The sequence below is a fragment of the Ictalurus furcatus genome, chromosome 25 (assembly GCF_023375685.1).
Source record: "Ictalurus furcatus strain D&B chromosome 25, Billie_1.0, whole genome shotgun sequence".
In the NCBI taxonomy this organism is placed as follows: domain Eukaryota; kingdom Metazoa; phylum Chordata; class Actinopteri; order Siluriformes; family Ictaluridae; genus Ictalurus; species Ictalurus furcatus.
Genome location: NC_071279.1, coordinates 1,767,364 through 1,792,500, shown reverse-complemented (window position 1 = coordinate 1,792,500; position 25,137 = coordinate 1,767,364). Strand labels below are relative to the sequence as shown.

Genomic DNA, 25,137 nt, shown 5'->3' with positions numbered 1-25,137 from the left:
ATTGAGCATAATGGGGTCTTTCTTTTACAGTATATGTTAGGGAGGGGAAATCAGGTCCTGCAGTGGATACGTTGTTATGGCAGTTATTTCCATCTAGTTAGACAGCAGAGGTTAACAGCTTGTCAGGTATATACATTGCCCATTAAAGGGCATACAACTCTTACATTAAATAGATCCAGGCCAGTAACAGTTCCTAGTAACTGTAAAGCTGTCATTTTCAGTGTTGGATTTGCATTTACAATATAAATATATTTGGCCAACAACTCGAGCTCTTTTCATACCGTGAAAAAGAAATCTGGGATTATTAAAATAGGATTCAGTAATACAGGTAATTATTTATAATGGATATACAACCTAGTTTGAGACTGGAAGTGACCATTATTATTCAAGAGCTAGACTTATTTTCCACCAAAACACTGAAACAAATATAGCACTAAATATCTGATTCATTTTAGGAGTCATAATAATACCCAAGTACATAAACCCTGAAGCAGAGTATTAAATAGAAAAGCTCAGGAGCTTTAAAACATATTAAGTCGTGGCTCTATTATCAGATCAATGAATTCAATGGAAAACCTAACACAAAACCTGGCCCTGGTGTTTTCTCCGACTGTAATTACATAATGGCTTCCAAAACGTCTTCTGGAATTAAGGTAACATCTAGAAACGATCTATGCTGGTGACTCGACAGATCGATATTAGGAACCACTAATGGGATTATTATTATTGCGAATCCGACGTCTTTTTAACAACGTATGCAAGATTGGGTTCTAGTTTCTTCCCATGTTAATAATATTTTGCGCACCGAATCTCATTTATGTCTCTGTTTCGTAAGTCCAAGGACAGTTCAAAGTTGATCTGAGAGTCTGCTCATTTTAGCAGCAAAGGACCGGGGTTGTTCTGTACCGTATGTCCTCTGCCTAGCTGCTCAATCTCTTCATGTTGATGCTAGCCTTCCTATGAAGCGCCATGCTTGTATCATTGCACACATCCACCCCCTCATCCTTCCTGCTATATACTCACGGGAGGTAATAAGATCTATCATCGAGTCGCTCTAAACGATGACGTCACGTTTTGCGAGTCAGTGAAGTATGGGATCAGCATTAAAAGGACATATTTATCATGACGGACAGATTCCGGGTCACTTTACACAGTCTATCTCTGACTACCTCTGTGATGGAGGGACAACATACTTGGTGTTAAATTATTAACATGTGAGTACAAAGTTCCTGCGACTTTGGCTTAAATAAACATGGCGTATATAGACATCTATAGACAAAACAACACTCTCGGCGGTTGTTCGTTCTCGGTTCGTCTCAGCTCTCCGTCAACTGCTTTTTACTCTCACCGTTCATACGTGGCCTGATTCTGCATGCTTTCAAACCATTATGTTTCCTCCTACTTTCTGCCCACACAAATCAATTGTTCAGTACTGCCTTCATTACAAATTAGCCAAGTTTTAATAGTGCGCTCTCTGAAAGCCTGAGCAATTATAGAATGTGTAGCATTAAGTACATACAACATAAGATGGGGGCTATTTTTATCAGAACGCTGGTATTATCTTGTATGAGCTTCTCTCTCTCTCTCTCTCTCTGTCCTGCTATTTTTCCCTGCAGATTACTGTAGTTTAAGAGTGCTTGTGTCCATCACTGGTTGTCATGGAGACTGCACAGTTAATCCTCACCTCCTGTATATACTGAAATCAAATATATACCTACATAAGCGCAGGAATAAACCTTACATGAACAGAAGCAGGCTGTTTGTCATGCCCAGCATACGGGTTTAAAGCTTTGGCAGTAGAATACTGTATGTAATCAAGATTGGAGAATTTATTGTCATACTGTATGCGCAGTAAAACAGGCCCTTACACTGTACAGTTAAATTCTCTTACTCTGCATTCCTTCCAGTCACAAGTCAATAACATACAGACATCATAAATGAGTTAGAAAGGATGTTGTAATTATGAAAAAGGTGTGATATATTTATATTCCGAGTACTAATGTGAGGTAGGTAGGCTGCAGTGCAATAAAACACTGTTGGTTAACATGAACAGTACATGTACAGCATTCTTTTGTAGAAATAATTATGCAAAGTACTTGTAGACCAGGGACAACAGGCATCGGGTTGCGAAGGAGCAATATGATATGTGTTTATGTGCAAAAAATGCAGAGGGTGAAAACATACATTCTACAGAAATGTTCAAACGTGCATGTTGATGTGCAGTATTGCGAGGTTGAGTCGCAGATTAGACACGGTTACCTTCTTGTGAATTGTGCTTTCTATCTATAGCTGTACATGAATAGGAGGCGGGTAACGTTGCCACCTCAACGCTCCATGGTCTTGGGGTCTGTGTGGAGTTTCGTATATTCTCCCTGTGTTTGAGTGGGTTTCCGCCGGGTTGACCAGTTCCCTCCCACTGTCCAAAAACACGCGGGTAGGTGGACTAGTTATGCTAAATTTCCCATAGATGTGAATAAGTGTGTGAATGCACGTGCCTACATGTTGTTCTGTGATGAACTGACATCCCGTCTGGGGTGAATTCTCCTGCCTTGAGCCCAGAGTTACTGGGAAAGGCTCTGGCTCCACTGCCACCCTGAGCACCATGAAGCCGTCCCCGAAGATGAATGGACCTTCAAGGTACGTAGCTACAGAGCAACACCAACCATATTCCAGATGCTCTTTGAGACTGAAAATCAACCAGGTGAACGTCAGTGGGTCATTTAAAAGGTGCAAACTTCAACCAGACAGTCTCAGTTAGACTCACACACCTCTATATCAGTGCTTGTCTCTTCAAAGCTGCTTTTATTCCAAGCTCAATAAAACCACCAATTCAGTAGTCAATGTAGTGAAAAATGCGGCCTGGACTTGATCAATAATCACTTAAAGATAAATGATAATTAGTTGCCGGTGACTCTTCTGATTATTTCGTTAGAGTTTTCTCGCAGTACATTTCATTTCATCCGGAGTTTGCTGAATATGATTTAAGTCACGTGGAGGGGTGATGTATTCAAAATTCAGTTTGTCCTTTCAACAAGGGAAGGCTCACTGTTGACATGGTTACAGCCAAGAGAACACCATTGCTAGGCAACTGGGAAACATGGATGCTAAGCATAAGTTAGCTAAGTATAAGACTGAGGATAATATTAGGCTAGCTAGCACATACTAAGTCTTTTATATGGACGATGTGAAGTCATAGTGAAAGTGGAAATTGTGGTAAAAAAAAAAACAAACAACATATCCTTCAGACATGTTGTTAAATTACTAAGAAAAGATGACTTAAAAGACTAAAATGTCACAGAATAACACTGAAATTCTAGCATCAACCACAAACTGAATTTCCGTGCATTCTGCCATATTACGAAATGTCAATGCTGAGGTTAACGCTTTTGAACACAGTGTTAAACAACAGCAATAAAAAATTAAAAAAAAAAAAAACATTAAAAAGCTGTTGTTGAATATGACCCCATGATGCACAAAGTGATTCAGTTTGTCTCTTGATGTGAGCCGTTTGCTTTATTTGCCTGTAAAAAGCTTTTGTTTCTATGCTTCAGGCAGGATTATTTCTTCACTATTCTTCACATTTTATTACGTATTAATTATTCAGTTGGAGTTTTTTTTTTTTTTTAAGATAATCCCAAGTGTATACCCATCATCCAAACACAATAAAGCAAATAGACTAGCTCTCTACGCCTGATATGCAGTGGTGTTAAAGACGCCATATGCTGTATAACACACAGAGTAATGCTCTTTGGCAGTTAGAAAAGGCTGTCTAGCCTTAAAGGTCATACCAGGACACAGGGAGGCCACTTCATTCCATTGTGCTGAGCACATGGTTACAGAGTTGGTCAAGGCTAACGTTAGTCAGTTACCACTCGCTCTGCGCAGCCACTCACTCAGAAATATTGCTGCTGTGTGCAATTGTGGGTACCCTGGTATTTCCTGACATGATTTGGTATAAAATTAAAAAAATTCCACCATGGGTTTGGGTATCTAGTGCATTCTGATGCACAGTTCTACATCCATAGTATGATATTTACCAAGAATTAATGCAACTCTTTGCCCTTACTTTGGATCTTGAGTAGGTGGATAGAACATAAAGAAAATGTCTTGTTTTGTGCACAAGGATTACTTATATAAGAATTTTGCCACAAGATAGTGAATCATAAACTTTGGAATTGTAATGTGTTCATATACTTTTGACCCAGTAGGATAAGCGGTATAAATGTCCAAACTGACCAACAAGGAATACTGAGAACTTCCTACTGTAGTTAGACCTTATGTACGAAAAAAATATTACAGAATTGTTTCAATTACATTTCCGCTTATCATATCAGTCTTATGAGCTACATATTATACAGTTGCAGTGAACATTATTCAACCCCCAGTGCAAATCCGGTTTATTGTCAAAATTTACAGACTTTCAGCTGTTTGCAATGAACAAATCCATTTATGGCAAGAATCTTTAGTTCTTAGTAGAGCTCCTTTTGCTGTTATGACCTGCTGCAAACGAGATGCAGAGCTTCTGGCAGCGTTCCAGAGGAATCTTAACCCATTCCTCATGAGCAATGGCCTCCAGTTCAGGAATATTCTTGGGTTTGCGTGCTGCAACCGCCGTCTTCAAATCCCACCAGAGATCTTCTATGGGGTTCAAGTCAGGTGATTGTGACGACCCTGTAGAATCTTCCAGGACTTCTTCTGCACCAAGCCTTGCTGGAATTTGAGGTATTCTTGGGATCGTCGTCCTGTCGGAAGGTCCGGTGACGCCCAAGCTTCAGCTTCCTCACAGACAGCATGATATTTTCTCCTATGATTTCCTGATACTTCACTGAATCCATCTCGCCTTCCACACGCTGCAGGTTTCCAGTGCCAGAGGATGCAAAGCAGCCGCAGAGCATCACCGAGCCCCCACCATGCTCGACTGCGGACAGAGTGTTCTTTCTTCATTCTTCTTCCTTCAGACGTACCGCTGATCCATCGTGCCGAAAAGTTCCAGTTTTGTTTCATCGCTCCACAGAACAGAGTCCCAAAACTTCTGTGGATTATTTATATCATTTTGAGGCGAATTTTCTTCTGCTTTTGGGTCAGTAGTGGTGAATGTCTTGGAGTTCTGGCATGGAAACCTTCTGCGTTTAGTACACGCCTTACTGTGCTCACTGAAACCTCAGCGTCTGTTACACCGAGTCTGTGTAGTGCGATTCCTACATTGTTGACACCCATGAGAAAAAAATACAGGCTTCTCTACCTCCTAAAACCTGGATTGTAAGTAAATGTAAAGATAATACATATACAAAAGATTTCCTCACCTAGAATTAAGTGAGCAATATGCTGAATGTTATATCTTGGCACGGAAATTCCAAATATGTTTACTGTATGCCAATATATTGCAATGCCGATGCATTAGCATTGGCTTCCGGCAGTCTTTTGAACAAAAGCCCATCTACTGTTCTGTGCAGGACACAAGGAATAGGAGTAAAGGTCTTAGCTTCTATGTCTAGAGGCCTTAGCGAGCAAGCCTGGAGTCTCACTGAGTGATGAGAGCAATGAGGTCATTTGTTCCAGAATAATAGACGACAGACTAAACCGTGTGTTGCATGTGTGGCTCTGGCATTGTGGCCTCACCCACAGATTAGTATCCATTAAAAAGGAAAAGCAACAAGGGAGGTGTCATAGCAAGTGAAAGCAGTATCATAAGGTATTATGAAGTTACAGAAGCGTTGCTTGTATAATGTATCGTCAAATAATCGTGTATATGAGCATTAGCCCTACATTCTTAATTTGGCTCCGGTGCAGGGACTCACAAGGAACTAGAACATTTCAAGCACTGCTTTGGAGTTTTACGGACCTGAGTGTTAGAGACCTGTGCACATTTATCCATATGTGAACTATATGTTATAGTATATGTTATAATATGTTTCAGCTTATATATACAACTCCTCCGGTCACAGCACAGAACATCCCTAGGATTTCCAGGAACAGCTGGCCATCTGTCCTACTCCATTAAAACAAAGCTTCTACATTCAGGGTCTAATTCTGGCAGTTCTCTGAGCTTCTTTGATTATGCATGTAGCCTACCACCAGCCCTCGTGCACACACCCCACCTACCAATCCATGCTGTAGCCTTCCTCAAGGCTGCCGTGGTGCTGTGTGGTTGCCATGGTGACCAGCACGACGCGAAGCATCGTGGGCAACAATAGGATTTACCACGTGCGAGCAGAATGCAAAGAGGCGAGCAGATTCCCAGCCTCTCTATGTCGAAACAACACATACCGAGCCTTGCTTTAAAATACTGGGGAAAAAATGCTCTTCTATGCTGTAAAAAAAAAAAAAAAAATAGTTATGGTTATGGTTAGCTCATGAGATTAGGTTGTACAATTTTCCCAAGGTTCTGCTATAATTTCATTCAGCTCAACGGTTTCTGGAGCATACTTTTGCCTTTTCTCCTGGGTATTCCCCTAACCTTACTGAACTAAAGAATGACTCATGTTCCCACATTACCTCACACCTGAGACCTGTCCCACCAGTCTACCAAGGCTCACTCTATCCACAACAACGACAGAGTAAGAGATTTGTAAAAGTAATGGATCTTTTTAACGGCTAGATTAAATGGGTTTGACGTTTTAAAGCGTTGATGACATGCATAATCTCAATCTCGTCGTTTAAGGGAACTCATCAGCCTGACTGTTTTCTTGCGCAACCACAGACTCTATCGAGCAGCGGGACGCAGAGTTGATGCAGTGAGAGCATGCAATATTTATAACAGCCGAAGATTTGCAAACTGGATTCGGTATTATTTTCTATCTTCCTCCCTCTTCATAACGTGGGACACTCATACTGCACAACCTTACCAAACTGCACCCACCGCCTCCTACACCTCCCTCCCTGGTCTGCTCCATCTGTGGAGGGCAAGAAGAAAGGCGAAACGTGCCAGACTAGAGCAAGAGTGAAATACTGAGCTACAGTAGGAAGAATGCAGTAGTAATGTCCATGCCAGCAGTGACCAACTGTTCCTGATTTCCATAGACTCTATTGCTGTGCTTTGCATAAAGAACATTGGAGTTTGCCTGGGAGGCAGAAAACCAGGAGATTGGCACACATGGGAGAGAGGCAGCTCTCATCAAACAGGTTAGGCAAGGTGGCTTAGCCCTGAGAGAACACACACACACACACACACACACAGTCACATTTAGACAATTGCGAGAGAAATCACAGAGATCACACAGCTATTTTGGGAAAGAAGAATAAATCACATCTATAAAAGCCATGTATGTAGTTTCCCCTCAGAGCCATCTCAAAACCATCTTATACTGTATATTAACACTGGATGTTATTATATTCATGTTTTAGGCTTGAATTCATGCACTGTGGACGTACTGTATGAGAACCAGACCAATCACAAACCTATAGAAATTGCCCAAGTAAGCATGATTCCATGGTACGTTTTTAAAGGTAGACGGAACAGTTGCATGTGAAATAGTGAGCAGCTCCCACTCTGAAGTCTCTCCATTTGTTTCTGTTTCCATGGAGCTGCATGTCCTCATGTCATAACGCTCTCTTACACTCCCACACAAACCCACTCGAGCAGCCGCCCCCACACACACACATTATACAAAGGAGATCACGCTGATCTGTGGTCATAGAAAAGATCTATTATGCAAAGCACAAGAACTCCAGATTTGAATACACAACTGCAGTAATTAATAATTCAGTCTTACAGTAGTCAGTCTTCAGCCCAGCTGGACTCGTATAAACACTATAGGTGTCCAACATTCAACAACTTGAATTTAGATACTGTGTGAAAAGGGAACAGGATTCATGTGAAGATTTCACTTGCTGTTTTGTTCTACTGTTTTGTGAGTGGGGTTCAGATTCACTTGTTTGACCCTTTATTTGTTTGTAGCTTCAATTAATGTGATGGAAAAAAAAAGAACGGCAGCTTTGAAGCTGTCAAAAGAGGGCTGCCCAAGTGCGCCCTCTAGCGGAATGCGTGCGCCTAGCAGTCTGGTTTCACGGCTATATAGGGCAGGGGTTCTCAGGGACCCTTTTCATTGTCAAATAAATTCCACTGAAACCCTGAGCACAGGTTTATTTTATCAAAATAGTCCAAATATTTCTATATTTGTCTCATTACTCAAATGCGTACTGCAATTTTCCGGCTATTTATTGCGCCATATATTAATCCTGAACTTCAGAACACATTAAGCACGAACGTTTTATTGTTTACACTTTAATGTTTTAGCATTTTATAGTTTACACTTCAGATATGTATTTTTAAAAAGTATTAGTCCGAATTAAACAACATTAATAGAATTTGATTGAACCCACAACGGTAGAAATGTCACAACTTCTCATCAAATCATTTCCGGGTACACAATCGGACACACCTCTCCGCCAACCAATCAGATGATAGCTCGTGGAAGGACTGGGCGCGAGCAATATCTCTGTGTGAGCGGTATTTACCCTTCATGCCCCTCTCTGCATCTCTGTGTGCAGCATTTACCCTTCATGCCCCTCTCTGCATCTCTGTGTGCAGCATTTACCCTTCATGCCCCTCTCTGCATCTCTGTGTGCAGCATTTACCCTTCATGCCCCTCTCTGCATCTCTGTGTGCAGCATTTACCCTTCATGCCCCTCTCTGCATCTCTGTGTGCAGCATTTACCCTTCATGCCCCTCTCTGCATCTCTGTGTACTGCATTTACCCTTCATGCCCCTCTCTGCATCTCTGTGTGCAGCATTTACCCTTCATGCCCCTCTCTGCATCTCTGTGTACTGCATTTACCCTTCATGCCCCTCTCTGCATCTCTGTGTGCAGCATTTACCCTTCATGCCCCTCTCTGCATCTCTGTGTACTGCATTTACCCTTCATGCCCCTCTCTGCATCTCTGTGTGCAGCATTTACCCTTCATGCCCCTCTCTGCATCTCTGTGTACTGCATTTACCCTTCATGCCCCTCTCTGCATCTCTGTGTGCTGCATTTACCCTTCGTGCCCCTCTCTGCATCGCCATGCAAAGAGGCAAATACGCAATAACGCAGAAGTATAAACCAAACTGATAGGCCTACGTGGTTTGGGATTAAACCTAGTCAGTTTAAATGACCTGTAAAACAACACTTAGAAGAACTCAATAACAAAATATAATAATTTTGATCATTCTGGGTTGTAATTTCCTTTCATTTCCTGGTGGAATGCATTGCAATTATTATTATTATTATTAGTAGTAGTAGTAGTAGTAGTAGTAGGCCTGGTAGTAGTAATAGTAGTATATTTAGTACAGTATTATTATTATTATTATTATTATTAATAACAATCTATAACATATTTTTTTAAATAATATTAATAATAATACAAATAAAATAATTACATTATGAATAATATATTCATGTTCTTAATTTTTATGCATTTTCTAAATACAGTTCGACTTCACTTTCATATCATATATTCCTATTCTGGGTTAATCGCAGAATATGTGAGTTCCAATAGGAACAACTGGTATCGATATCCGGGGGCACAGAGGTTTAATGGTTAGCAAGTTTGCCTCGCACCTCCAGGGTTGAATACCACCTCCGTCCTTCGTGCTCGGACCATGCGGACCTTGGCCTTCGGAGGTTTCCTCCAGGTACGCCGGTTTCCTTCCCCCGTCCAAAGACATGTCTTGTGGGTTGATTGGCATTTCTAAATTGTCCCTAGTATGTGAATGTGTGTGATTGTTTCCTGCGATGGGTTGGTACCCCATCCTGGGTGTCCCCCACCTTGTGTCCCGAGTCCCCTGGGATCCCCTGCGACCCTGTGTAGGATTAGCGGTACAGAAAACGGCCGGATGATGGTATGATGATTGCTATCCAGAAAGGATTTGATAGAATAGATGTGATGGAGTCCTTGACTTTGTTTATCCAATGAATGCTGTTGGAGAGAGTCTAAACATCCATCGAACAAATGTTTTTGGGCCATTTGTTCCAGGATGTAGTTGCATATGGAGTTGAGACTTAATAGATCATTAACCTATAATGGCTGAAGTGGCATGCTTCCAGTAGCCCAAAGACTAGAGGAGTAGTTTAAGTATTTGAGGGGTTTCAATGCCAAATGGCTACATATTTTCGATACATGGACTGCAAGTGGGACCAACCTGGGGTACACTCAGTATATATACACATGTGGTCTGAGTACACACAAAAGCTCGTGCACTTTGATACTGAGCCTCGGGCTCTTATTTTGAAATGTTGTTATTTTTATAGCGTGAGGACGCCATTTTGGATTTTCCCTCATGTGTATGTGTATGTGTGTGGTGATGAACTTTGCAGGGAGTTAGGCATTTTGTTTGATAAATTAGTATCTTCTCTGAAGCGTTACTGAAATCCTCTGAAGATGGACGAAGAGATAACGGTGAGTGTTAAAGATGTTAAAACTTTTTTTTTGTTGAATAATAATAATAATAATAATAATAATAATAATGAAACACGTTCCAAAACTGCAAGACCAGCGAGCTAACCGTTAACGTTGAAGCTAAATCCAATAACAAACCTGATAAAAGATGAACAAATTGTTTCCAAAACCGAACCTGTGTTCGTTTTGCTGATTAATGTTGTGTTTTTAGGACGGTTACAGTGAACCCTGTGGACAGTGTGGCTCAGTGTGTTGGGGTGTTACAAACGGAGGGCAGTTCTTCTGTAAAAACTGCCATAATGTTATTGAGGTGAGAGTTTTTTTCATCACTTCCTAGCAAACAAACAAACAAACAAACACTACTGTTGTAGTTAAACCTGCATTGTGCCTGGACTCCTAGCGCATTTTAATCAAGTAACACACTGTTGTAGGCTCAGAGTTAGAGACTGCAGATGCGACATAGCGCCTGTAGAGGGCGCTCAAGAGGGCAAGAGATTACAGGATTTGTAACGGGTGTGTGTTGTATTGGAAGAATGTGGCACTTTTTTGTTTTTATTAAATAATTCGAGCAATATCATACAGCTAAAATAGTCTAAGAACTAAAAACTTTCTTTTCCAGTTTATAGTGATACACCCCCCCCCCGCAAACTTGCAAATATTTCCAATTTATTTTCATTCTCCACCCTTTTATTATTTTCTCTCTCTCTCTCTCTTGTTTTTTCTTCTTCTCGTTGTTGTTATTTGTTATGGTCTGAATATTGTCTCAAGCATTTAAAAAAATAAAATAAAATCCTCATCAGTAAATTCTACAAGTTACCCCAAACACGCTGTCCTGTCATTATGTGATATGGAGGATCTCCGTCATTTTGACCACGTCATGGTTGTTGGTAAAGGTGCCGTTCATGTAGTCTCTATCCCATAAGACCTGATATCCTGTTTCTCAGAAAACTAGGCTTTCTACACTGCAGTTTTACAGTCTCTTTTAGCATTGTCACGCTCATCCCTTATAATACGGGATCATGCTGAAAAATATAACGCTCGCATCCCTTAAAGCGTCGGTAAGGGACATGACTGACTCCTTATTTTTGTGCACGTCGTTACAGACGTACTCCGGGTTTTCGCGGTGGTGAGAATAACATAATAATGAATACAATCCAACTATTTCACAAGAAAGCTTAAAATCTGTGCTATGGGGCAGAGAATGACTGGAAAGCTCTCTGTGAGATTGCACTTAGATGCTCTGGTTACGGAGACTCGGTGGCACGTTTAAAAAAAAAATATATATATATATAAAGAAGTTGTTGAGATACAGGTCTGATCAGAAGGTTGCGAGTTCAAATCATAGCATCGCCGAGCTGCCACTGCTGGGCCCTTGAGCAAGGCCCTTAACCCCCAACTGCTCAGTTTTATACAGTAAATGAGAGAAATGTCAGACTCTGGTTAAAGGCATCTGCCAAATGCTATAAAAGTTAGACGTAGAGCTTTTTCATTCACCCACGGTGGACTGCCTGACCAGAAACAACATGCAGCAGGTGATCACCATGTCTGAGACACGGTGTGGAATCACTGAGATCCTTTTTACCTCATGACCCTTATATTTCCATGTTGAATTCATCAGCCCTAATCTCTACGTTTATTACCGCAGTTAATCCCTGAAGTCTTCCAAATCAAATGATCAGGTTGTTTGTAAAGTCCTTTATGAGCTGAGTTGGGTATAACAGGGAAAATACGAAAATGGACATGGTCCTTCCTAAGACTAGAACGGCTAAAATCTGTATAGAGAACTTACACAGAGAACACTTGGGGCAATGTCTGTGTCTTCTTGAGTTTGACATGAATCTGATTGTTCCCAATTCGCAGAGAATGAAAGAAGTTGAGGATATGAGCAGATTTACCGTCAACAGCAGGATCTCCTCTTTATCATCAAGCAAACGGAAGCGGGAGGTAAAAGGTTAGTCCGGGTTCTGGGTCAGATGTCCAGTGCGATAGCCATGTTTCCATCCACGTGTTTTTATGCGAATTTTTGGGATATCGCATTTAAAAAAAATAAAATAAAAAAAGCTGGATGGAAACTCCAGATGTGAATAAAATCTCCCAAAAACTTATGCGCTCAGTTGAAGTGAGCACTTCAGAATTTTTGTGTTCAGTAAGAAGACATTCGCGTGAACCACCGTGGAATAAATTCCTCAAAGTGCATGGTTTTCTTCTCTTGTACACACGGGATGGAAACGGTGCTTTATTCGCAGCGGTGTTTTATGCAAAATTCAAATCACGTTAAATTTGTTTCGTCTTAAAAAAAGATAAACTTGGATGGAACCATGGCTAGTGATGTAACATCGCTATAATCCCCGACGTGACAGCTTATACATCACAACTTCCGAAATGAACCATGTCCACTCTGTCGTATGTTTGTGTGTGTTTTAGGACGTGCGCGAGAATGGATGATTTGCGAAGGCTTTCAGTTGATCCTTAAACTTCAGGCCGAAGCGTTGGTTGATCTGGGCGTCTGCCCTCAGTTGAAGGTCAGTAAGAGCGACGCAAATAATGTAGACGTCCGAAAAGTAGAAATTTCCTACGTCATTTTGAATGAAGTGTGTCTCACAGGCAGATGTGTTATGGATTTTCTGGAAGCGATACATGCAGAAGACCAGGCAGGCGTACACGAGAAACCCAGTGAACATTCTCAGAGGTTCAGTGGTGAGTTTGAAACCACCCAAGTTTTGCGTCTGTTCCCGTGTGTAGTTGATCTTGGGTAGAAGGTCCACGATAGGTTTTTAACTTAAGATGTCTTTAACGCCTAAAGGAAAGCTCCACCCTTCAATATGTTTATACTGCAACGTTTCTGACGTCTTCAGCGATTCTAGTGTGCGTTCATTTGATGCTGTATCTTTGTTATTCTCGTGAGCAGTTAGCGGGTGGACGTTGCTAGCGCAGTTACTATGCTTTTCAATAGGCGTACACATTGAGACGTCTCGATCATAAGTGATTAAAAAAAGAAGAAGAAAACTTAAAAACAGAAGAGCAAGGGCTTCTTTTTCACTCGCTAATTTCCAGCTGTGTGTTATATCATTAACGAGAAACCCACTGCAGACATGGTGGAGATGATAAGACCGTTTGTCAGTTCTAAGGACGAACTCGCGTTCTCACGAACGCCGGTCTCGCCAGGCTACGTTGAAAGGGTGTACCCGGAAGGACAGGAGGACATAGGACGCGTCTTCGCGAGGATTGAGATGTGCCGTGAGCTTCCCGTTGTACGATGGACCGTCCCAGCATATTTCTAGTAGTGGGACAGGGTCCTCGTCTCTTCAGTGCCTGAAACTGCGACCTCGCGTTAATTAAAAACTAAGCTAATGAGTTTACGGTTACCTCAGGATGGACGCTAGTTATTAGTTTAATTAAAATATTTTTGTGGGATAAATTCAGCTTCTCAACAAATATAATACCTCAATCTAAATGATATATCAAAATAATTCTTTTTCGATGCGTTTTTTGATTTATTTAGATTATAAAAACTACAGTCGTGGGTTAAGTTTAGCGCTGAAACAACTAATCGATAAAATCGCTAATAATCGATTATGAAAATCATTACTCATCACGTTACTTTTGTTCGGAAAACACGCTCCGGAGAGTAAATGCTAAACTCGTGTCCCTAATACACTTACACTATGCACTATCGTATAGTGTAGTGATTCCACGGACCCCTAGTGGTCAGTGGTGTAATCGCAGGGGGTCCGTAGGAAAGTTGTAAAAATGTTTAAGTAATAATATGTATTTTTTTTGTGTGGCTATCCGCGTGCATTCACAGATATCACGTTAGCTGAGCCGACGATCGTTCATCGATGGATTTATTTACAAATGAAGTGATCATTTGCAAAAACCTACGAGTGGTAGAGAAGTTCAAGTGTCGCATTGATGGATAAAATAAACAAAAGATAATTCAGAGAGTCAAATTATGTCACAACAACAATGAAATATAATTGAACCTGGTATTTGAACCAATTCTTATAGATGCAAAAAAAAAAAGCACAGAATTAAACTACAGTCCTGAATTAATAATATATATTTTGGTGTGTGTGTGTGTGTGTGTGTGTGTATTGGGTTCTTTTCAGTCTTGGACAAAACAGTTGTGTAAAGTTTTAATCTTAACTTTATATTTGTAACACTCAGTTTGTGGATTTTATTTTAAATAAGGAAAAAAATGGTACTGAGAGTTTGCCCCGCCCCATCCGATTAATCGGAAAAAATAATCGGCCAACTAATCGATTATGAAAATAATAGTTAGTCACAGCCCTTGTTAAGTCGTGGATCATGTTAAAACTACAGGTATGGGTCAGGCTTCCGTTATCCGCTGTTGTTTTACCGCAATGACTTCTGGGACCTCGAGCGGGTTCGATGCGCTCAGGTCTGCAGCCACTGCGTCGTCGATATGAAGAACACATCCGGGTAATTTGGTGGCATTGACTGCAGTATTTGAATGACAGTTGAAGCTTTGGAGCTTTACCTGCTTGACCAGAATGCATGGATGAGGAAGTCATGGAGCGAGACAAAACTAAAGCACTACTGCATCGCTCTCTTTAGGTAAAAATGCAGCAAGGCCTGAATCACACCGTCACCACTTTCAGCAGGTAGTCAGTTGGCATTTTGGTTAATGTAGGAAACCGAAATTAGACCAACATGTACAATGAAAGAGGGTTAAACCAAAAAAGGCAACTCAGAATTTCATTATAAAGTGCATCTTGAAGATCAGACGTTAAATATAAGGTTCTCGATCAGTTTGCAAGTTGTTCAGGCGTGATCTTTCCTTTAGCTTAGCTTTGTAAATGTCAAGCTCACCATATGAGGAAAGTATGAATAACCACTGTAGCAAATTGTACAAAAGAATTAGTTTCCACTGGTGGTACCAAATTTTGCGTCTTCTGATTGTTGGCTAAACAAACCAACCAAAACATTTTGATGTGTCCTCTGATGCTCCAATTAAAATGTAAAATCACTCTCTCTTGCATGCACACGTTCACGCGTCAGGACCAGACCAGTGACACCGAGGTCGAGTCATCCGTCGCTTTCAGCGACGCGTCATGTTACTCTGAGACTGGCTCGATGATGGGAGCCAGCAGCGTCTCTGGTATCTTTGTAGGTTCTTTTTACATCAACATGATTACCTTGTTAGATTATTCTGCTTATGGTTTTCAACGTTTGCAGGATACTCCAGTGATGGGAGATCTTCAGTGTGTTCGGGCTCTGTGGACGCCGAATGCTACTTTGGACAGAAAGACAGGAAGAACCTGATGACCATGCCCCGAACACTAGCTTTCTGCTATCTGGCTCTGCTTTGGGTCCGGGAGGCCATCACCCTGGCGGACTTGCTCAGGTGTAAAAAAAAAAAAAAGAGGAATACTTGGATCTTTTTTTTCTACTGCACAAAGTACCGTAACTTTCAGCAACTTTTTTTTTTTAATTTTAATTGCCCACCAGTTTAGTTGGGGTGTAACAGTACACAAAATTAAAGTTTGATACCATACTGTAGCTTGTCCTGATTTGAGGTAAAGAGAACGCTACTTTTTCGAAGGAGGGCGTGTTTGAGCTTGGTTAAGTACCTTACGTTATATAAGCGTTTATGCGTTCTAGCCCATTTTATGGTGATAGCCCCCTGACATCGGTTACAGTTACGTACTGCTTTTCAAGACACTCAAAGCGCTTTACATAGTATGAGGGGGGGGGATCTCCTCAACCATCACTAGTGTGTAGAATCCACCTGGACGATGCGACGGCAGCCATAGTGCACCAGGACGCCCACCACACACCCGCTATTCATGGAGAGGAGAGAGTGATGTAGCCAGGTCAGAGATGGGGATTATCATAGGTCCATGTTAGAGAAGGGCCAATGAGGGACTTTCGCCAGGACACCGGGGTTATACCCCTGCTCTCTTTTACCATAAGTGTCCTGGGATTTTTAATGCCCACAGAGAGTCAGGACCTCAGTTTAACGTCTCATCCGAAAGACTGTTTTTACAGTATAGTGTCCCCGTCACAGGGTGAGCGCCCCCTGAATATATGCCGAATGGATTTTGTCAAAATATATCTGTCTTTCATACCCGAGCTTTTTGCCGTGCCTAAATTAGTGTTATTTCTCTTGCAGGTTGGTGTCTAAGGGCCACATCCCTTATGTCAATGCTCATGCACTTTTTCCTGAAGACATGAAGTTCTTTGGCAAGGATGCCATGATCTTTAGAGTTGAGGTGAGCAAGCAAACTTTACCGATCGTGTCACAGTGGAACATGTATTCAGATTATCGCTTGTAGTGTCTATAAACACATGTTGGTGCTCTCCAGTCTATCCCCTCTTACAGTAATGTACACAGGGACGCAGTGAGTCTGGCGGCACTGATCGAGCTGCCTGCTTTCCCTCCTGTGACTCCGGACTGCCTCCTTCATCCAGCTCTGCTCAGTCTACGCTATTTAATGGATGCTAACCTTCCTGGTGAGTTTGCACGAAGCAGTGAAGAAAAGCTAGTAAGGGTCAGCTCAGCGAATCTTTCGTTAGTGTTCATTTTCTCTTCCGTCAACTGTTTTTCTTTTCTTCTTCTTTCCTTTCAGACAAGCTTCATGCATTAGTTTGTGAAGTAATACAGAAAACATCTATGGGGACAGACTCATTTCTGACCTTTGACCCTACTGAGAGAAAGCCTAGACTCCCGTGCTATGATCTTCAGGCCGCAGCGCTCATTGTTGTGTGCATGAAGCTTCTGTTCAGGCTGGACGATAATGTGGAGTGGTGAGCATCCTTCATGGAGATAATGATTGCATCAGCATTATTTTATTATATTTGTTGAGAATCAGTAAGGCAATGGTTAAAAAACGTGTATATTATCTCCACATTACTGGAGTTATGGCACCATATCTTTAGTGTTGTCTGATAGTTTAGGGAGAGATGGTTGCACGTTGTACTAGTGGTAGAGTTATATAACAGCTTTGAGCTCTATGACTCTCACTGTACTCAGTTTTATCCAGTTTTCATACCTAGGTACATTTTTATTTATTTATTTATTCATTTATTTATTTAAATGTCTGGCCTAGAATAAGATACTCCAGCACTCTGGTCTCTGACTCGAGTCAGCATGATGCAGTCCTTTTTTTTATTTATTTGTTTGTTTGTTTATTTATTATTATTTATTATAACCCATTGTACAGGTTTTGCACTTAGTTTTGATTATACAGGTGACTCTGTTATACATTAATGGTCAAAAGTTTAGACACACTCATTCTTTATTTTTATTACAACCCCCCCCCAAGTCATCAAAACTCTGGAGTAACACAGCGGGAACTATGGGAAGTATGTTGTGATAGAAATCCTAAATAAATCATCATAATTTAATATTTCAGCATCTTCAAAGTAGACACACTTTTTTGCCTAGAATTTCCAGAAATGTATTCTTGGCGTTTTCTCGAGCGATTTCTTGAGGGATTTCCCCGAGATGCTTTTAAAACAGGATTAAAGGAGTTCACTCCGACGCCGGACTCTTATCGGCTGCTTTTCTGAATATTTCGTCCGTTTAAAAACATATTTTTTCGTAAATAAAACGTTAGTTTTCCAATGAAAGAGACGAACACGTCGGCCCGATTTATATTTTAGTCTACAACACCGACTTCAAACATTTCATCACACACCTTCAGATCAAAAGATTTCTAAAATCATGAGAAACGTTCCAGTCGAGTGTCCACAAACTTTTGACCAGTCGTGTATGTCTGTTTCTCTTCTATTACTTTTCAAGGAAGTTGGCAAAGAAATCAGATGAAAAAATAAATGAAATGGACCACGGCAAGAGCAAGACGACCAAGCGAGGTAGACAATTGTGATCTCATGTTGGGGAAAGGAAACGGATAGAAGATCATGTTTTTTTATTAGAAATTAACAATCAGGAGTTTTATGATTAGCGCAGAAACTCACCTTAGTAACGATATTGCTCTTCCGTTTCACTGAAACTTAGTTTGTCTCCGATCACATGACAGCCCCTCTGTTGCAGGTGGAAAGATGTTTAGTCTGAGGAAATGGTTCATGATTGTACAGCCTGCACTGGAACGAGCCAGGAAAAAAGAACAGCAGGCGACGGCCATGTGAGAAGCTTTTTCTGATAAAAACTTGTTCATTGAGTATGCGATCTGACCTAATATTTCATATTCCACTCTACCCCCTCAGGCAACAGTGGAAATCTGAGAAGCCCATAATACCGTCTTTGAAACATAAAACCGTCGTACTAAAACGGAGACGTAAGTGCATAAGCGCCGTCATATTCTTTTGTGCTTACAGAGACGTGAAAATCATTGTACACTGGTGCAGTAGGAACAAATGCCAGCATTGGGAAAGGCAATATTTTCTTCTTTGTTGTTTGGTCTGGGCTTAATTAGTGGGTTCAGAGGAATCCTTGGGAAATCCCATCATGTCCTTTGGTCACTGGTTGGTATGAAATGTTTGCACCTAACAGCCAACAGCCACAATGATTTTCAGAAATGTCTTGGTTTCATGTATCTTTTAATACTCAAGATATGAATTGTGAGCGTAATGCCTACAGGTGGAAAATCTGTCAAGCGACTCCTCAGATTCATTTTGTCCACTGAAAAAAAACATTATATATATATATATATATATATAAGGTCTTGGTTGACACTAAAGAAAACAGGGTCATTATGGTCAGTAAAGAAGGCTTTGCTCATATTTAAAAATTGTCTTTATTGTTTAACCTTTTGATCTTTTGTTAAAAAAAAAAAAATCACAAAAATACTCCGCTCTCATGGATATCAAACAATTGCAAACACAACACAGGTTTATCCAAAAAATACATATATATCTTTGTTAAATATAGGTGTGCAATAGTTATTGCCATCCCTGTGAATTCATGGACCTGGACATTTTGTTAGGATACATGGCATCATGGACTCTATCAAATATCAACAGATATTAAATGAAAACCTGACTGCCTCTGCCAGAAAGATTCAAATGGGCTCCTAAACATACATCAAAATCAACACAGAGGTGGTTTACTGACCACAAAATCAAGGTCCTGCCATGACCATCCCAGTCCCCTGACCTGAACCCCATAGAAAACCTGTGGGGTGAACTGAAGAGGAGAGTCCACCAGCGTGGACCTGGAAATGTGAAGGATCTGGAGAGATTCTGTCTGGAGGAACGGTCTCAGATCCCTCACCATGTATTCTCCAACGTCATCAGGCGTTATAGGAGAAGACTCAGAGCTGTTATCTTGGCGAAGGGAGATAGTACAAAGTATTGACTAAAAGGGTGCCAATACTTGTTGCACACCTATATATAATTTTTTTTTTTGATAAACCTATGTTTTGTTTGCAATTGTTTGATATCCATGAGAGCAGGGTATTTTTGTGATTTGTTTTTTTTTTTTTTTATCAAAAGATCAAAAGGTTAAACAATAAAGACCAATTTTTCACAGCTGCCTTTGCTCATATTTACCAAGGGTGCCAATATTAGTGGAGCGCACTGTACACTGTGTCATGCAAATCTGAGATACAGTGTGCTAAATCCCAGGGCCAAACTGGGGTTGGGAAGAAAACCTGAAATAGTGCACAAACCTATATAAAGCATTCGAAAAACAAGTTCTAAGAAGAGGTGCAATATTATAAGCACTTGTACGACTCATCTTCAAAACAATACAGAAAGAGGACAGTGACAGTAACTTATTAGACGGAGATGCATTATATGGACAAAGGTTTGTAGACACCTGACCATCATTGCTTTTTGAACGTTCCATTCCGGATCTAATCCCCATTTGATATTATAATGGCCGCCATTCTTCTGGGAAGGCTTTCCAGTAAATTGTGGAGTGCGTCTGTGTGGATTTGTTCGTTCGGCCACAGACACGTTCGTGAGATCAGGCACTGACGTTGGGTGAGGAAGCCTGGGGTGCAGTCAGTGTTACAGTTCATCCCAAAGGTGTTCGGTGAGGTTGAGTCCAGGGTTCTGTGCAGGACAGACGAGTTTTTCCGCTCCAACTTTGGCAAACCATGTCCTCATGGAACTCTCTTTGTGCATAGGAGCATTGTCCTGCTGGAACATGTTTGGTCATCTTAGTTCACGTGAAGGGAAGTTGTAATGCTCTGTGTAGAAAGACAGTCGTGCGCTTTCAACTTTGTGGCAACAGTTTCGGGAGAGCCCACATACGAGTGTGATGGACAGGTGTCCACAAACTTTTGGTCGTACGGTGTAGCAAAAACCTTCGCTTTTTCTCTATCGCCGCTACGGTCGAACACGAGACTTTTTCGTCACTCTCTCCATCTCTCAGGTGTGGTTGAGCAGCTACAGAGCAGTTTCAAAGCTCTTTCTGGCTCAGCTCCAGAACAGCAGGCTTCCACCCCATCCACCTTCACCTTCCTCTGGGGAGACGAGGATGGAGCTGATGGACCCAGTCTCCGCCACAGGTGCCTGGACTATCTGATGATGAACAAGAAAAGATTCTGGCACTTTGTCAACCGAAAATATTGGCACACTGACTTGAGGAGATGCTATAAACGGTAAAGCACACAAATTTAAATGTTTAAGAAAAATTGTACATAGAAAAGTCGTCAACTTCTCTTAGATCGTTGACAGTTGATGATACGGAAGGGGGTTTCTGAACAGTTTTGAGGGTGTGGTCTGTGTTGTGTTGCCTTCTGTCAAAATTGATATTAATTGATGCCACTAACGTAGCGCTGTTTGAGACTGCAGGCACAATTTAATGCCGATACTTGGTGCTTCATTTATAAAGATCAGTAAAAGGACCATACGGTGCTATGAAAAAGTATTTGCCCCATCCTGATTTCTTCTGTTTTTCTGTATATCATACTATATAGTTTTAGATCTTCAGACAAAATGCAACATAAAACAAAGGCATCCTGAGAAAACACGCAATACAGTTTGTTTATTTATTTATTTATTTTTGAAGCAGAAAGTTATCCAACACCTATCACCAATGTAAAAACTAATTGCCCCTTTAAACTTAAAATCGGGTTGTGCCACCTTTAGCAGATCAGTCTTTCACGTTCTTCTAGGACTAGGATTTTTTACTCACGCTTTGGATCGTTGTCTTGCTGCATAATCCAGTTGCGCTTGAGTTTCAACTTACGGACTGAAGACCGGACATTCTCCTGTAGGATTTTCTGGTAGAGAGCAGAATTCATGTTTCTCTCAATTACTGCAAGTTGCCCAGAACCTGAAGCAGCAAAGCATCCCCACACCGTCACACTGCCTCCACCATGCTTGACCGCAGGTATGATGTTCTTTTTGAAGAATTCTGTGTTGGTTTACTCCCCTGTCTTCCAAACAGTTCCACTTTCGACTCATCAGTCCACAGAACATTCTCCCAAAAAGTTTGAGGATTATCAAGGTGTGTTTTGGCAAAATTCAGACGAGTCTTAATGTTCTTCTGGGTTAGCAGTGGTTTTCACCTCACCACTCTTCCATGGATCCATTTTCCCCCAGTGTCTTTCTGATAGTGGAGTCATGAACAGTGACCTTTATTGATGTAAGAGTGACCTGTAGGTCCTTTGATGTTGTCCTCGGCTCTGTTGTGACTTCCTGGATGAGTCGTCGCTGTGCTCTTGGAGGAATTTTGGAAGGTCGGACACTTCTGGGAAGGTTCACTGCCGTGCCGAGTTTTTCCATTTGGAGATAACGGCTCTCGCTGTGGTTCTCTGGAGTCCCAGAGCCTTTGAAATAGCTTTGCAACCCTTCCCAGACTGGTGTATTTCAATCACCTTCTTCCTCATCATTTCTGGAATTTCTTTCATTTTTTGGCATAGTGTGTTACTGAGTAAGACCTTTTAACCAACTTCATGCTGATGAGAAAGTTCTATTTAAGTGTAGATGTGATTGAACAGGGTTTGCAGTAATCAGGTCTGGTTGTGTCTCGTCCAGCTGATCTCCATTATCAATGCACTTTAATAGATTTGGGAATTAGTAACTACGGGGGCAAATACATTTTCACACAGGCCCAGTTGGTATTGGATAAATTTTTTGCTTCAATAAATAACATTATCATTTAAAATCTGTATTTCGTGTTTACTCGGGTTGCCTTTGTTTTATCTTAGATTGTGTTTTAATTTCTGGAACAGTTTACTATGAGATGTACACAAAAACAGAAGAAATACTTTCTCACAGCACTGTAGGTGTGGATGTACACTTGTTTCCTACACATTCCCTATGATTTATAAAACATCTGTGCACAGTAAAATGGTTTTAAATTCTACCTACCTGTTGACTGTATTCCCGATCTCAGAAATCGGGTATCATTAGTAATGTTCTGTGCGGTTGACATGGTTCTCTGCTTAGTTAATAGCACGTCTTACAAGATTGATTAGACTTTTACACTTTTACGGAAAGACGGCCACGCAAGTCATTCAAGTAATTACGTTTAATTTGTTTGGGTTATGTTTCACCAGAATGTTCAGTCATTAAACAAATAAAAATATCATGTTATTTTTATTTATTTATTCATTCATTCATTTTTAAAGCTGGGCGAACATCCTCTAAGTGTGGTTACTTCCATAATTCTTGCCCGGGGTTGTATCAACTGTAATTATAACTGAACAGCATCGTTCAGTCGAATAAGTAAGCTAACAAATGGTCTTGGCATTCAGGCACATGAATATGATCATTTCAGGAATGTCATTGTCTCTGTGCAGTCAGTGTGGGGACCATTTCGGTGAGCTGGAGCCTACTTTGCCCAGGATGTACGTGTGGTTGCTGGGACTCTTCTCTTTCACGCTGGGTGTAGAAGATGCAAAGCTGCACGGTGCGGTCGTCCAGGTCGAACAACGGCTACTGAGAAAGACGGGCCACAACGAGACACCAGAAAACCTCGACGAATGAAGATCGCTAGGATTTCAGTGTTTTCTTCTGTTACACATTAGAACAGAGTGAGATGCAACCTTTGTAAGGTTTGTAAAGTTTGACAGTCGTCTGTGTTTTTATACTGTGTGTAGTTTCATATAACCATTTCTTGTTTGTTTGTTTTTTTTTTTTTGCATCCAATAAAAGGATGAGTGGTTGAAATGGAACGTTTGGGTGTTTACGCACTGATTTTCTCAAATCAAACGCATAGTTTAAAGGCGGGAATTTGTACATGTGCTTTTTTTTTCCCCTTCTTTTATGGTGTATAGGAGAGTGCTACACTACTCATTATAAATGGATCCTGAACGGTTCTAAAGATCCCTTTATTTCACAGTCCGGTTCAAACCTCTCAGCGTCCTGGAATAATGCGGTTGAACGTATAGATTTAAAGATCTCGCCTCTAAAATGATCCAGTGTACAAAGGTTACTTTTAAAAGGGCAGCGTGTATTATGTAGAGCTCTTTTCTGCCTGCGAAATAAATTTATAATTGCAACTAAAAATTGACCGGTATTTCCCTTCTCTCCAGCCGACTCTACCTTTGCTGTTGAAACTGTTCGCTGCGGAAGAGGGAAGATGGGAGAAAAGTTCAACCGACTCATTTCTGGACCAGGAAAATCTAAACATGTAAACAAAACGTGAAATACAGAAACTATTGAACTACGGTGCAAACGGAAATGTGTCTGTGCGCTGATTGAAATCTGTTCATCTTTACACTAGTTTGTAACGAACAGAACGTTGGTTAAGATGATCTCTGCTGTAACGTTAGCATCTGTGGCAGCTTTCGTCGTTGATGTAGAAATAATACGCGATTTAATAATTATATGTGAATAATACATTTTATGCATGCACGAGAATTTAATATATATTTGTTTTATTCAAGATATTTAGATGTCACATTCTTTTTGTGTTGCCATATACACTTTTTACTGTCCTATACGAAGCTGTTTCTCAGGGGGGCATTAAGCCCAGAGGACTGTAAATCAAACTTATCTTTTACATGTGTATATATGTATATATGATGTGTTGGTCAAATTTACAGTCTTCTGACTATTTTAAACGAATTACAATCTGGATCGATGGTCATTCTTGTAATGGGATTCTTGATTGTTTAAAAATAGAGGCAAGCAGGAATTGGAGGAAACCGTCAAGTAAACCAAAACCTTAGTGCTGAGCTTTGGGTACGAAAATGTTCTGACCCTAGACACCTCATTTCCTTTAGTGTAGAACAGGGCTACTTTATTATAGGGGGGGCAGAAACAAAGTAACATCCAGAAAGGTCCAACCATGCACCATCCTTTATAATTTGATATGGTGTCAGAAATGATCGCTTTGGCACTGAGGATACAGTATGTGGTTCTCACAGGAGCAGCCAGTTGGCTCTGCAGTGCAGCGTGTAAACCAATGATGTACTCTGATGCGTAGTCTGCCCTTCATTCAGCCGCTCGGTCACGGTCAGCTAAACCCCACACATTAAGATGAAGGTATGATCTAGTGCTCTACTTTTGGACTTGACATGAATAGAGAAAACAAATTATGCAATATGGAGTTTGAAAACTCCAGTGTGAAAAATGTATTTGCACAAATAGGCTTTGATTATCTCTTATTGATGGTTATTCCCAAAGCTGTTTTAACTGCCTTAAGTTATTCATGGCATGTGCCAACAGTTTAGGCTGGTGGTGGTGGTGTAATGGTGTGGGGAGTTTTCTCGGTACACACTGGGCGCTTTAATACCAATCAAGGGTCATCTGAATCCCACAGCCTATATAACTACTGTTGATGACCATGTGCATCCCTTTATGACCACAATTTACCCATCTTATAATCTTATAATGGCTACATCCAGTATGATGATTCGCACATCACAAAGC

General features: G+C 40.9%; 1 protein-coding gene and 1 long non-coding RNA gene across 6 annotated transcripts in view; one reads left to right on the top strand and one right to left on the bottom strand.

The window, feature by feature from the left end:
* LOC128601531 (uncharacterized) overlaps positions 1-3,963 on the bottom strand; it is a 4,053-nt gene extending 90 nt beyond the window's left edge. The window contains exons 1-4 of the long non-coding RNA XR_008384725.1: positions 2,769-3,963; positions 2,500-2,686; positions 2,260-2,416; positions 1-1,696 (exon numbers count right to left, since the gene is read on the bottom strand). The exon at positions 1-1,696 is cut by the window's left edge and continues 90 nt beyond it. This is a non-coding gene — a long non-coding RNA (uncharacterized LOC128601531). The remainder of the gene's footprint in view (positions 1,697-2,259; positions 2,417-2,499; positions 2,687-2,768) is intronic.
* Positions 3,964-9,920: 5,957 nt separating this feature from the next.
* On the top strand, positions 9,921-24,146 carry taf1b (TATA box binding protein (Tbp)-associated factor, RNA polymerase I, B). 5 transcript variants are annotated; one of them, XM_053613921.1, is made up of 16 exons: positions 9,923-10,377; positions 10,589-10,687; positions 12,238-12,328; positions 12,802-12,899; positions 12,982-13,074; positions 15,400-15,499; positions 15,577-15,745; positions 16,514-16,613; positions 16,707-16,854; positions 16,971-17,148; positions 18,146-18,216; positions 18,398-18,488; positions 18,571-18,641; positions 20,684-20,912; positions 23,065-23,315; positions 23,796-24,146. In XM_053613921.1, exons 1-15 carry the CDS (start codon positions 10,360-10,362, stop codon positions 23,150-23,152), a joined length of 1,644 nt encoding a protein of 547 aa, XP_053469896.1. In that variant the 5' UTR covers positions 9,923-10,359; the 3' UTR covers positions 23,153-23,315; positions 23,796-24,146. The 5 variants fall into 5 exon arrangements, with proteins under 5 accessions (XP_053469898.1, XP_053469896.1, XP_053469895.1 ...); XM_053613919.1 differs by having other exon boundaries at positions 9,928-10,377; positions 23,061-23,315; XM_053613920.1 differs by lacking the exon at positions 12,982-13,074 and having other exon boundaries at positions 9,927-10,377; positions 23,061-23,315.
* Positions 24,147-25,137: the final 991 nt, after the last annotated feature.